A 15,586-nucleotide genomic window follows, 5' to 3' on the forward strand; every position below is an offset into this window, starting at 1 on the left:
GATTGTAAAATGATGTTTAGCTGATTACATGCAAAATGACGTCTTCAAAGAGCTGATCGAAAAAACTGCTTTGAGCAACTTTTTTATTTTAACATTTTGGAGCAATAAGTTGTTACAAAAAGCTAATTAATCAAATATGTATATTGAATGTTTAATAATTAATAGTGGTCAAATAAGCTAAAATTGGTTGATAAGATACGTATGTTACGAAAGAAATTCATATTTTTTCAACTTTAATTAAGCAATTTGTTTGTTACGGTATTTCAGAAAAAACCAAAAAAAAAAAAAAAAAGCAATTTGTTTGAACAAAGGCGGCAGAACTTAGGTGCACTCATGACGTTTTCAATGGAAATAATGAAATTGGAGCCAACATATTTGACAATAGAATTCTTTGTAATTTACATGTTGATTTAAAAATATGGTATTCACCATTAACTAGATTGATGTATTCAATCCATATTTTGTAGACTTTTAAATGATGAATTTTATAAACTTTTAGTAATTTTTGTAGTCTTTATAAACTTCGATAAAATTTGTAAGAGTTTATAAAAAATTCTATATACAAAATATTTATAGACATTTATTACCTTTTATACTTTTTTTTAAAAAAATTTTAAAATATGCACAAAAGTCAATAATATTCTAAATTAAATACTTCTATATAAATTTTTAATGATTTCGATTTGTAATATTTATAATTTTCTTACAAAAAATTATAATATGTCATCATATAATTCTTTTGTCATGAAACTCTCATATTTCTTCTTCCTCCTCTGTATCAACATTCTCAACTTCATTATTTTTATCTATAGTAAAGAATGTCAATCACTTATACGGTATTAATCAGCACATAACCACTTGTTAGTAATAATATATTATATAGTTTATTTGTCTATGGCTATTGCTTAATTGACTAGTCTAAACTATTGTATTCTCTTTCCTGATTGAAAGAGAATTGAGTTTGTTCATCTGGTATCAGTTAGTGTTAGGCTAGGAATCCTCCCTCTTTTTTCTCCACCACCGTATCATGTCGACAAACTCCTCTGAGCGTACCGTTACCACCACCCCTCCTTCGCAAACAACCGGGAACTCCCTAAATGCCGCACATCACTTTGTATCCATAAAATTAAACAACCGAAATTTTTTATTTTGGCGCACTCAAATTATTCCATTTTTGCGCGGACAGGGACTGTTAGGATACATTGACGGCAGCCACCTATGCCCTCCGGCGACACTTCTAGCAGCGACGCAGCCAGGCTCCTCCGGCACCACCGCGGCTGGTTCGGTTGTCGACAATCCGGCACATGCGGCGTGGGTCCAACAGAGGATCAATCGATCCTGTCTCTCCTGATCTCGTTTCTCTCCGACGAGGTCATGCTGCTCGCTGTTGGCCGGGAAACGTCACGCGATGTCTGGCTCTCCATTAATGAATCGCTGGCGTCCTCTACCCGGGCTAGGTGCCTCAATTTGCTCGGCAAGTTTCAGACACTCCGGTAAGGAAGCATGACGGCGTCGGAGTATCTCGGGAAGGCGAAGATGCTCGTCGAAGCTCTGTCTCTGGCCGGCCATCGTCTCTCCCTCGATAAACAGGTGCTGTACGTGTTGAGAGGACTCCGGCCGAAATTTAGGGCAATGGCGAGTGCTCTCACTGTGACCGGCACACCGGTCACCTTATCCCAACTCGGCGATCTCCTCCAAGCACAGGACTTCATCCAGGGGGATGAATTCACGGTGGACCAGTCTAGCAGTGCTGCTCCAGTGGCCATGTACGCCGGTCGAGGAAGCCAGTCCAACGGCGGCTCTAGACGTGGTGGGCGGCACTCGAACAATCGCGGCCGTGGGCGAGGTGGACGCCAGTCCGGCGGAAGCCGTGGCCGTGGCAGTCCTTGCTGCCAAATCTGCAGAAGCCACGGCCACACAGCCGTGTTCTGCAACAAGCGCTACACCGAACCACCGCCGACCGCTCACATGGCAGTCGCGGGAACACCTCCGCCGAAAACTGCTCAATCCGAGGCCTGGTACCCCGACACCGGCGCTACCACCCACGCGTCGCCGGACGAGCAGTTGATCGGTCACTCCGAGCCGTACACTGGTGGTGATGTGTTGAAAGTAGGCAACGACGCAGGTTTGAATATCTCTCGTGTGGGTCGTACAATAATCCCATCCAATTCTAAAGTGTTAAATATGTCAGATGTTCTATTCGTTCCGAGTTTGTCATTATCACTTTTATCTGTTTATCGTTTCACTAACGAAAACAATGTGTTTTTTGAGTTTCATAAAGACTCGTTTTTTGTGAAGGATTGCACTACTCGGGAAATACTCCTTCAAGGATCCGCGATAGGCGGCTTGTACAAATTGTTGGTGCCGAGGTCACATTTTGCACTCTTGACCGCAAAAACTACACCTGCAGTCTGGCATCAACGTTTGGGTCATCCACATAAGCAAGCCCTTCAACGCGTCCTAAAACACTGTCCGGTCACGTCAAATAAAGCCCATGCGTCAGAAGTCTGTTCCGCCTGTCAACTTGGAAAATCATCCCGGTTTCCCTTAGATAGAGTTTATACTTCAAGTTTAAATGTATTAGATTTGTTGTATACAGATATCTGGGGTCCGTCTCCGGTTATTTCAGAATCTGGTTATCGTTATTTCGTGTTATTTGTAAATGATTGTACTCGATTTTGCTGGTTTTATCCCTTACGGTTAAAATCAGACATCTATAAAATTTTTGATTTGTTTCGGGTGATGGTAGAACGGCGGTTTTCCCGTTCTATCAAAGCCATCCAGTCGGATTTAGGGGGTGAGTACCGCCGCCTCCACAAAATATTTGAGTCCTTAGGCATCACACACAGACAATCGTGTGCCTATACCCATGAGCAAAACGGCCGTGTTGAATGCCGGAATAGACATAATGTCGAAACCGGCTTGGCCCTATTAGCCGAAAGCTCAACTCCATTAAAATATTGGGATTATGCTTTTGAAACGGCAACTCAATTGATTAATTGCTTACCATCATCTGCTATATCTTATGAAACACCACACTTCCGTATACATAAAACACCACCCCCATACACTTTCTTCCGTGTCTTCGGGTGTAAATGCTATCCGTATCTAAGGCCGTACAACCGGCACAAGATCGAATATCGTTCTACACCGTGTGTCTTCCTAGGTTACCCAGTTTCTTTTAGGGGATACCGCTGTATGGACTTAACTACGGGAAAGATATTTATCTGCCGTCATGTGAGCTTTGATGAAACAGTGTTTCCTTTTGCTGTGCAGACTCCTTTGCAGGTTAACTCTAACCCGGATCCCGCTCCACCACCTTGGGGAGCTGGGCCCGTGATGGTAAATCCTGTCAGCACTCCGGTTCTAGACGAACCGCCCCTAGCACAGCAGCCGGTCCCTATGGCTATAGAAGGACCACCCCAGACTGGGGCGAGGCGAGGCCGACCTCCAGGCCGAGGTAAACGCACTCGTCCTCCGGCCGAGGATCATGTCATGCGCACCAGGTGCAAAACCCGAGGCACAGAGGAGCAGTTCTATGCTCTCAACACCACCGTGGACCCTACTTGCTACTATCAGGCTGTAGGGCACCCACAATGGCGTGATGCTATGGATCAGGAGTTCAACGCTCTCATGCATAACAACACGTGGAAACTCACCCCGGCAACCCCGAAAATGAACGTTATCGGTTGCAAATGGGTCTTTCGTACCAAACGCAAGGCCATGGGACCATTGAACGCTACAAAGCCCGCTTAGTGGCTAAAGGGTTCAACCAGGTTGCTGGCGAAGATTTCTTCGACACTTTCAGCCCTGTAGTCAAACCGACTACTGTTCGTATTCTGTTTTCTCTTGCGGTATCTCACAAGTGGGTATTGCGGCAACTGGATGTCCACAATGCCTTCTTGAATGGGCACCTATCTGAAACAGTTTATATGAAGCAACCGCCCGGCTATGAGGATCCGTCACATCCGGGTCATGTCTGTCACTTGCAGCGTTCGCTCTATGGCTTGAAGCAGGCACCCCGAGCATGGTTCAATCGCTTACATGAGTTTTTGACATCCACTGGTTTTCTGGCATCCAAAACCGATGTCTCACTCTTTTATTATTCAGTGGGAAACTCACGGGTATACTTATTAGTCTATGTGGACGACATAATCATGATGGGCAACGACTCGGCTTTGATAGACATTCTCCTCCGTCAGTTATCGACTGCTTTCAAAATCAGGGATCTCGGTACACCTCACTTCTTTCTAGGGATAGAAACAGTACCTTCCGGTGACGGTTTAATTCTATCACAACGGCGCTATATGAAGGATATCCTTACGAGGTCAGGGATGACGGACTGTAAGGCTTTGGCTACCCCAGCGGCAGTTACTCAACCAGCTACACCTTCCTTAACTCCATTTGAGAACCCAACTCAGTATCACAGGATTGTAGGAGCGTTGCAGTATTTAACCATTGCCAGGCCAGATCTCTCCTACTCTGTGAACAGGTTGTGTCAGTTCATGCACTCTTCGACTGATGATCATTGGGCATTACTCAAACGGGTGTTAAGGTACATTAAGGGGACTCAGGAATACGACCTTCGTCTATCTCTGTCAGCCTCTTCTGATCTTCATGCTTACACTGACTCAGACTGGGCCGGATGTCCGGTTGACCGTAAGTCTACTAGTGGGTATGCTGTGTTCCTTGGCGATAATCTTGTGTCATGGGTCTCACGCAAGCATCACACTGTTGCCAGGTCCTCCACAGAAGCTGAGTACAAAGGGCTTGCCGATGTTTCAGCCGAGGTCACGTGGGTTATTTCCTTACTCCGTGAACTAGGGTTACACTCCGATACTCCGGCCACGCTATGGTGTGATAATCTAGAGGCTACTCACCTAGCAGCAAATCCAGTCTTTCACGCCCGCACAAAACATGTCGAGATCGATTATCACTTTGTCCGGGACAAGGTCGCCTCTGGTGATTTCATTGTTAGTTTTGTCTCAACTAAAGACCAGCTGGCAGACATCTTCACCAAACCACTACCAGCTCCACGTTTTCAGGCTTTGAGGCTGCTGCAGAACCTAAATTCACTGCCGCGGAACGGTGAATAGACTTACCCGGGAGATGATCGAGGAAGTAAATAATATATACGCTAATATGAAATCAACAAACCTTTTGAGACTAGGAATATATCATGGGCCCACCACACGGACTGGAGTTGCTTACCTCATAAAGCTTTTTTACCGCCTGTATACTAGCCAGAATAGGGATGGTGGAGTTCGGAGTGATGGGGCAAACACAAATTATGGGAATATAATGAATCATGAAGAACCGAGACAAGCTCAATGTTGTCGCCCTCCAACCTTGTGCTTGAGGGGGTGTGTTAGTAATAATATATTATATAGTTTATTTGTCTATGGCTATTGTTTAATTGACTAGTCTAAACTATTGTATAGGAGCTTTTAGTGGTAGCTTTCCTATAGGTCTCTATCCTGTATTCTCTTTCCTGATTGAATGAGAATTGAGTTTGTTCATTCCACTTACAAACAAAACTATTTCATATAAAGAATTCATAACAATACTAAATAAACTCGTTAGTTCTCGTGTGATGTTTGCACAGTGATAGCCCGGAGATATGCGTGTATAGAGTAAAAGAAGTAGAGAGGAAGAACACAAGATATAGGGATCCACAACATCTCTATAATTTCATTAGCGTTATATTCACTCCCTTATATAATGGTTTATACAACCTTTCATATACAAAACATAAATACTGGATTAAAAGCTAAAGCAAATTGTAACACCCCAGATTCTAAAGACATTTAAAACTTATAATAAAGGTAGAATTTTATTAAATTCCAAGATATAAATACAAGCGTTCGGGGTGCTATGCCACACCTGGGCTAGAGAACCCAAGTGCACAGGCTAACTAACTAATATCCTCAAAGCGTAAATACGTAAACGTGGCACGCAGGCCAAAAGGGAAACTATCTACTTCTAAATTCTAGCGCACTCCAGTGACTTAATCTTCTGTGCCTGAAAGCCAAATATATCTGTTCAGCGAGAGATGCTGGTAACCCACTCCAACGCGTTGAAATACCATACATATAGAGATATATATAGATATACGAAAACCATTTTGAGCATGAAGATATATCCTACGAACTCTAGCTTTAAAAACCGGGAATGACTCGACAGATAAGGCCAGACACAAGCAACAGTTATAACGAGCATATGCAGTTCACAACAGATAAGGCAGATAAGGCAAAGCATAAACAATGATCACAACCCAACATGAACAATCCCCAACATAAATCCCATAGTCACATCCCCCAAGATACTCGTAATCACAACTCGTCCCTGTCACAACACATAACACACTTTGTTGGCGCCACAGGACCAATCGCATGCCCATACATGAGGGTCAGCGCATATAGCTCTGACACGGCCCCGCAGCACCCTGCCCCGTATCGCAACACGGAGGGGTCGATCGCAACCGACCGATGAACCGCAGCTCATCATAGTGTTTGATCGCAACCAAACAGTGGACCGCAGCCCAAGAGAATGTCATCTGACCGCAGCCAGGAAAAAGGACGAACCGCAGCTCGTATAGAAACGTTTGATCGCAACCAAACGGTGGACCGCAGCCCAAGAGTATCAATCTGACCGCAGCCAGCTTCTGAACCGCAGCTCAGGATAACCAATCCGATCGCAACCGAATTGGGGTAACACACACACATAACACATAGCAAGCACATGCAACCCACATTACACATTAGGAAGGGGGAGAAAACGTATAACAAGACCTATGCGTGATCCATCACATACTAAGAATAGTCCTAAGGGATTCATACTTCTACCACCTAGGTCAACGGGATACCAATTCAACTAGCATGCAATATAATAGACTCATAAACCTACGAACGGTACCCGAAACATCAAACTAGACATAGGCACGATAAACGGAGTCCGTTGGGACACCACGGGGAACGGGGGAACATCAAACGGGGAAGCCGGGATCCCAAGGTGGGATAATTTCCAGCGGGTAGCCGGTGGGTGGGGGCCACCCGCCGGCTGCCCGCCGGACTTTACTGTTCCGGGCAGCGGGTCGCCGGCGGGCAGCTGCCCGCCCGCCGGCTACCCGCTGCCGGGCGGTGTTTCTCGGCCGTGGGTAGGTGGCGGGTCCCCTACCCCCCACTGACTCTTTTCACACAATAACGTCCCGGGAACCTTTGTGGAACCCGAAACCATGCTTAGACACTTTACAACGCAACTAATAATTAACACGTAGACAATTAACGGATCAAATACGAGAAACGAACGGCACATAACCTATCATGCTTTTCTAATATAATCAACACCCAAACATGCGATTTCCCCACCCGATAATCCAAGAATAAGATCATACGATACAACCTAGGGTTCTAATCACTTTTATATCAACAAGTATACGGTTCGTCTTCTAATTGCAAGATTCGGTAAGAATAACACATAAACATCAAGAGCATCACACAATTATCAAGAACAACACATAATCATCAAGAACTCTATATAATCATCAAGAATTCCATAATCATCAAGAATCTCCTAATATCAAGATCATCAAGATCCCTCATGGGATCATCACATCAATAACAATCATCATATCTCGCCAATACACAATAATATGGGGGAAACCCTAAGGGGGAATCATAGCTATGAAAATAGGTTTTGTTGAGACATGGGTTACCTCTTAGCCTTAATTAATTCCTTGGCTATGAAGGGTCTTTCTTTAAGCTTTCTTGATTTCTTCTACGGGGATTCTTGGAGCTCTTTCGGGGTGGTGGGGCGTTTATTCTCGTGGGGGGGTTCTAGGTGCCTCTTAAGTCCCCTATTTATATATTTAGGAGTCCTAATTAGGAACTAATATTATAGGCTCGCTAATTCTATTCCTTTTGGAACTAAGGATTGGGTTTATATATGAGGGCCCACGGGCTATGGTGGGCCTTTTTCCCTAATTAACCATTATAATTTATTCTTTCTCTTGGGCTATTGATTAATTAACTAATTGGTTTTAGGACTCGTAACACGGGGTGTTACACTCTCCCCCCCTTAACAGGAAGCTTCGTCCCCGAAGCTTGGCCCTTGGTGAAAGGTTTTCTTTTAGTTACCTGGTGTGAAAAGCTCGGGATATCGCTCTTTCATTGTGTCCTTAAGTTCCCATGTTGCTTCCTCGGTCCCGTGGTTGGTCCAGAGGACCTTCACCATTTCTATGGCTCGGTTCCGGGTGTTTCTTGTCTTGGTGTCCAGGATTCTTACGGGTTTCTCTTCGTATACTAGTGACTCGTCGAGGTCTACGACCTCGGGTTGGAGTACTGATAAGCATATTTTACACTCATATTTTAGGTACATCTTTATAATAATTTTGCATTAATTATTTAATATTATCTAATAATTAGTTCTTTCTATATATAATATATAATCTATTCTTATATAATATATAATATATATAATATATAATATATAAGAATACGTACTACGTGCTATATACTAAATATATATATAATATATTATATATAATATATATAATAAATAAATATAGAATACATAACATATATATATATATATATATATATATATATATATATATTATAAACCTAGAAATAAATGAAATAAATATATTGTTTTGTTTGCTTTCCTACAGAACATAGCATACTGCGGTAGCGGAAAAAAAGCAAAGTCAAATTGGACCGGCAAGATTGGCTAGAATTGTGGAAGGCCTTAGCACAAAAATAGAAATTCAATGGTGGAAAATAAGTTGAAAATATTTTGAGAGTAGTATAAATAGATGATGGCAACTCATTCTAAAATGTTCATTCTTCCACTCTCGAATATTCTTTAAGGTTGTTATCAATGTCCATTCGCGGCTAATTTCTTGTTTTGTTTAGTGAATTGAAGCTCCGGAGTTCATTACGCTGTAAGATTATTTATTTATTTTTATTATATATTTTTTATGCATTTGAGTATTAAATATTCTTCTAAGTTATTTGAAATAATTGTGTCATTTAATTGCTAGGGAGGCCTACTAGTTATTTATTTGATATAATTATTTGCTATATTAGATAATGTTGTGCTACAAATTACTCTAATATTCAGTAGCAACTGGGTTAATTATTGACGGCTTAGTGATAATTGGACTCGGGTAGAATATTTTCCTAAATTAAATGCAACCGCTTGTGCTTGTGTTATTTAGTTTGTCGGTTTTCCTAGTTCCTATTGCTGTTACTAAATTAAATCTATAGCGCTTGTCTTAGATTATTTAGTAGTTAGGGGTAATTAAACCGCTTGTGCTTTATTTACCTACAACTAAGGGAAAACAGAAATGAAATAATTTCACAACAAATATTCAATTGCATATTAATTACTTTATTAATCAATGATCAGTGTTGAATTCCGGTGGTGGATCTTTACTAACCAAGGTCTCCTATTATAAGTGTTTTCGATATATTATTTTCATTGCTTTATTCGTTCAATTAAATTTCTTGTTTATTTAAATTCTCTTTTGTTTTATCTTTACTCTCGATATATTCCAAACCCCCCTACCTTTAATTTGAGCACAAAAGTTAAACTAGTTACTCCTCGTGGGATCGATCCTTACTCCCGCTACTACGTTTGTAAGGTTTTAATTTGGAAGCCTATGACAGCTCACCAAATTTTGGCGTCGTTGCTGGGGAGATTTTCTTGTTTATTTTGTGTTTATTTAATTATTTATTTGTTTATTTGTTTTTTTTCTTCTCGTTAATTTGTCCCAAACGAAATAAAAAATAATTCTCTTTTCTTTCATTACTTTTACATAATTGCTGCAATATATTTTCTTTTTGTTTATGCCTATAACTCGATCTGCTAATCAAGAACTCTTGCCGTACTATCCGGAAATTGAAAGAACTATACGCAGGTGGAAGAAACAAGCTTTGAGAAAATTGGAGTTTAGTGATCTGGCTACCGATTCTACCGATTCTACCAATTCTGATTTAGAAGAGGAACCCATGGCTCAAAATCGGACTTTAAAAGAGCTTGGAGCTCCAAATTTGGATCAGCAACCTTTATGCATTACTTTTCCCGCTCTGGATGCTAATATACAATTTGAACTAAAATCTGGGTTAATTCATCTTTTGCCTTCTTTTCATGGACTTGCAGGTGAAGATCCGCACAAACACTTAAAGGAATTTCATGTGGTGTGTTCGAGTATGAAACCCACAGGGGTTACTGAAGAACAAATCAAGTTGAGAGCCTTTCCCTTTTCGTTGAAAGATTCAGCGAAGGATTGGCTATACTATCTACCTTCTGGGAGCATCACCACATGGAATAACTTAAAGACATCATTCCTTGAAAAATATTTCCCAGCTTCAAGGGCAGCCAACATTAGGAAAGAAATCTGTGGTATAAGGCAAAACAATGGAGAGTCCCTGTATGAATATTGGGAGCGTTTCAAGAAACTATGTGCAAGCTGCCCACACCATCAAATTAGTGATCAATTACTCATTCAATACTTTTATGAAGGACTTTTTCCAATGGATAGAAGCATGATTGATGCCGCAAGCGGTGGTGCTTTAGTTGACAAGACACCGGACGTTACAAGAACTCTAATTGCAAACATGGCTGCAAATTCTCAACAGTTTGGCAATAGACTTGTCCAACCGTCTAAGCAAGTGAATGAGGTAAATATTTCTGCTCTTGAACAACAAATTACTGGTTTAACTACTCTTGTTCGTCAATTAGCAGTAGGCAATATGCAAACTGTAAAAGCATGTGCAATTTGCTCGGTAGTTGGGCACCAAACTGATGCCTGCCCAGCTCTTCAAGAAGAACCTATTGAACAAGTCAACATGGCTGGAGGTTTTCCTGGACAACCTCAAGGTAAGTATGATCCATTTTCTAATAAATATAATCTTGGATGGAGGGATCACCCGAACCTTAACTATGGGAACTCACAAGGGAACCAGTTTGTTCCGAATCGTTCCAACTTTCAAACGTATAGACAACAATTTCCTTCCAGCCACCAACCAGCCCAAAGCTCTAGCTCAGGTATGAATCTAGAAGATATTGTTAAATCTCTTGCTACTAACACTTTGCAGTTTCAACAAGAAACACAACTATTCCAACAAGAGACAAGGGCTAGTATTCAAGAAACAAAGGCTAGTATTCAAAACTTAGAAAGGCAAGTGGGCCAACTAGCAACTACGGTAAGTCGGTTGGAAGCACAGAGTTCTGGCAAATTACCCTCTCAAACGATCGTTAATCCTAAAGAGAATGTAAGTGCAATTACTGTGAGAAGTATGTCGCTGGAAAAGAACGTCGATATAAACAAGGGAGTATGTGCAGGTATCATTGTCAATAATAAAGAGACGTCCCAAGGTATGCTTTCTTATTTTTCTGATTATGAACCAGTACCCCCATTCCCTCAAGCTCTTTTAGAACCAATAGGAGGAAACTCAAATAATGATTTATATGAGACATTTCGTGAATGTGAGGCTAATAAACCATTTTTAGATTCTATGAAAAAGGTACCTCGCTATGCAAACTTTCTTAAAGAGTTATGCACTTTGAAAAAGAAACCAAATAAAGGAGTTGAAGAAGTGAAAGTGCAAGAGAATGTCTCTATGGCTAGTCAAGGCAATCTTCCTGAAAAGTGCAAAGACCCAGGTATGTTTACTATTCCGTGCATGATAAGTGGTGTTAAACTTGAAAATGCTATGTTAGATTTAGGAGCTTCTATTAATGTTATGCCATATCCTGTGTATGCTTCTTTAAATCTTGGACCCCTGAATAAATCTAGTATAGTAATTCAATTGGCTGATGGATCTACTACATATCCTAGGGGTGTGGTTGAGGATTTGCTTGTTAAAGTTAATAACTTGGTTTTTCCTGCTGATTTTTATGTCCTTGATATGGAAAATAATAATCAAATTTCTCATATTTTGTTAGGAAGACCATTTTTAAAAACCGCAAAAACGAAAATTGATATTCATAGTGGCATGCTTACAATGGAGTCTAATGGTAAATTTGTGAACTTTAATATTTATGATACCATGAAATCTCCTAGTGATGATAATTTTGCAATTTTTGTTGATTCCTTGAAACTTGTTAAATTTAATGCAATTGCTTCTATTGAAAATAAAGAAGAACCAAATAATAAATCATCTTTGAGTCCTAATCTGCATGAAGGGGCTGTTTCTTTGAATACTCATAATCATCGAAGGTACTCAAAAAGACGATGGAAATTTAAAGATATATCATAAGTCGAGCCAATGACGATAAACAAAGGCGCTGCTTGGGAGGCAACCTAAGGTGTGTTTGTTCCATTTTTATTTTATTTTATTTTATTTTATTCCCTATTCTCATTCAATAACCCTTTTTCTGCATGTTTTTATTCAACATTGGGGACAATGTTGATAATAAGTGTGGGGGAGGAGATTTAGTTTTATTATTTGTTTACTTAATTTAGTTTTATTGTTTGTTTGCTTATGTCAAACAAATTTTTATTATTATTTGTTTTCTTATTTCATAATTTTCAAAAAATATTTTATTAATATTTTATGCAAAATAAGTATTATTTTGAAAAATAATATTTTTTTTCTTTCTTGGAATGCATAACATGATTGAATAAATAGTTTGGCAAGTTGTGATTAGTTTGTTAGCATCTCTTGTTTGATATGTAGTGGCTATATTAAGTAAGCAATAAACCTGTGAGTGTTTTGAGCCACTGACTGATACTTCGGTCTTATTTTCTTTCTTTTGTGTGATTTCTTCCATAATTTTGTTTCTCTAGAACTTGCCTTGATTCTCTTTTAAAGCTAATTAGACCATGCATGATTCAAATGTGATTAAGGCCATTATTTGACTTTGAGCCTCACTAGCCAAATAACCGGTTTGTCCTATGATTTATTTCCCTTTGTTAACCACTTTGAGCTTTATGGCCATTCCTTTCTTTATTTTGGACCACATTACAAGCCTTTTATATCTAAAATAATGCCTTCACCCAGCTGAATAACTAGTGGAGCAAATTTTGGATTATTTTTGTAATCTACGTGAGGTTGGGAAGGATAAGTGTGGGGGAGATCACTTACTCTTATTAATTTGTTTTGAGAGTGAGGCGGGTTGTATCTTTATTGCCAATTTGTCGTTGGTCTTCTAAGAGAAAATGAAGGCAGTTCATCATTTAAAAAAAAAAAAAAAAGACAAAAAAAAAATTTAAAAAAAAAGGATGGAAAATTGAAAAAAATGAAATGGAAAAATGGAGAATATACGTTTGAAAAAGAAAAATATTGCTGAACATTTATGAGAAAATGAAAAAGAATCAGCAATTGATTTTGAGTTGAAGTTACTTCTAAATAAATGAAGTAAGGGGAAATTCTGGTAATACTGAGGAAGCATTCTGTACCTCAATGGGATGTGTTTTTGATTGGAAATTGAGGGTGTTAGATTAATTGTATTTATTTGCTCATCTAGTTTGAAGGTTTTGTTTAAACTATTTTCCTAAAATATTCTCTACCTTAACCCTAGCCCCATTACAACCTGTGAAAAGTCCTTATGATTTGTTTCATGCATGACACTTGTAGTGGTGATTGAGAAGATATGCAAGCCTATGGTAGAACAATTTTATAGGAATGAACTTGAGTGAAATTTATACCTTCAAACACTTGAGTGATGAGTGATATTCCTGTGAGTGCTTACTTATTTAGTTCTCTCCATTTCCAGACATGGATGCTAACTTATTAATTGCAGGGTGCTTCAAATTGTTGTTCATGATATGTTATAAGTTTCAGGAGCTTTATTTTAATTTACTTCGCAAATAATACTTTTGCTTGGGGACAAGCAAATGTTTTAGTGTAGGGGAATTTGATAAGCATATTTTACACTCATATTTTAGGTACATCTTTATAATAATTTTGCATTAATTATTTAATATTATCTAATAATTAGTTCTTTTTATATATAATATATAATCTATTCTTATATAATATATAATATATATAATATATAATATATAAGAATACGTACTACGTGCTATATACTAAATATATATATAATATATTATATATAATATATATAATAAATAAATATAGAATACATAACATATATATATATATATATATATATATATATATATTATAAACCTAGAAATAAATGAAATAAATATATTGTTTTGTTTGCTTTCCTACAGAACATAGCATACTGCGGTAGCGGAAAAAAAGCAAAGTCAAATTGGACCGGCAAGATTGGCTAGAATTGTGGAAGGCCTTAGCACAAAAATAGAAATTCAATGGTGGAAAATAAGTTGAAAATATTTTGAGAGTAGTATAAATAGATGATGGCAACTCATTCTAAAATGTTCATTCTTCCACTCTCGAATATTCTTTAAGGTTGTTATCAATGTCCATTCGCGGCTAATTTCTTGTTTTGTTTAGTGAATTGAAGCTCCGGAGTTCATTACGCTGTAAGATTATTTATTTATTTTTATTATATATTTTTTATGCATTTGAGTATTAAATATTCTTCTAAGTTATTTGAAATAATTGTGTCATTTAATTGCTAGGGAGGCCTACTAGTTATTTATTTGATATAATTATTTGCTATATTAGATAATGTTGTGCTACAAATTACTCTAATATTCAGTAGCAACTGGGTTAATTATTGACGGCTTAGTGATAATTGGACTCGGGTAGAATATTTTCCTAAATTAAATGCAACCGCTTGTGCTTGTGTTATTTAGTTTGTCGGTTTTCCTAGTTCCTATTGCTGTTACTAAATTAAATCTATAGCGCTTGTCTTAGATTATTTAGTAGTTAGGGGTAATTAAACCGCTTGTGCTTTATTTACCTACAACTAAGGGAAAACAGAAATGAAATAATTTCACGACAAATATTCAATTGCATATTAATTACTTTATTAATCAATGATCAGTGTTGAATTCCGGTGGTGGATCTTTACTAACTAAGGTCTCCTATTATAAGTGTTTTCAATATATTATTTTCATTGCTTTATTCGTTCAATTAAATTTCTTGTTTATTTAAATTCTCTTTTGTTTTATCTTTACTCTCGATATATTCCAAACCCCCCTACCTTTAATTTGAGCACAAAAGTTAAACTAGTTACTCCTCGTGGGATCGATCCTTACTCCCGCTACTACGTTTGTAAGGTTTTAATTTGGAAGCCTACGACAGCTCACCAAGTACGTGGCTTGGGTCGTGTATGTATTTCTTTAGCTGAGATATGTGGAACACGTTGTGTACCCGTTCTAGTTCAATGGGTAAGGCGAGGCGGTAGGCCAAATCCCCGATTTTCTCTACGACTTCGTAAGGGCCGATGAATCGGGGGCTGAGTTTTCCTTTTCTTCCGAACCTCATTACTCCTCGTGTGGGCGAGATCCTTAGCCAGACCTTGTCCCCGAGGTTGAATTCGGCTTGTTTCCGCTTTAGGTCGGCGTAAGACTTCTGGCGGTCTTGGGCGGCCTTCATCCTTTCCTGGATGTGTTTGACTTTAGCTGTGGTGTCTTGGAGGTATTGGGGGCCCAGTGTTACCGGGTTGACCATATCTTCCCAACATAAGGGGGTTCTACATT

At 39.0% G+C, this 15,586-nt stretch overlaps 1 protein-coding gene across 1 annotated transcript; it reads left to right on the plus strand.

The window, feature by feature from the left end:
- The first annotated feature begins 1,503 nt into the window (after positions 1-1,503).
- Positions 1,504-2,441, plus strand: LOC109173048. The gene is made up of 2 exons (XM_019322308.1): positions 1,504-2,125; positions 2,299-2,441. The coding sequence occupies exons 1-2, from the start codon at positions 1,504-1,506 to the stop codon at positions 2,439-2,441; spliced, it is 765 nt and encodes a 254-aa protein (XP_019177853.1).
- The last annotated feature ends 13,145 nt before the right edge of the window (positions 2,442-15,586 follow it).

This window comes from Ipomoea nil, unplaced genomic scaffold (assembly GCF_001879475.1).
Source record: "Ipomoea nil cultivar Tokyo-kokei standard unplaced genomic scaffold, Asagao_1.1 scaffold0465, whole genome shotgun sequence".
Classification (NCBI taxonomy): domain Eukaryota; kingdom Viridiplantae; phylum Streptophyta; class Magnoliopsida; order Solanales; family Convolvulaceae; genus Ipomoea; species Ipomoea nil.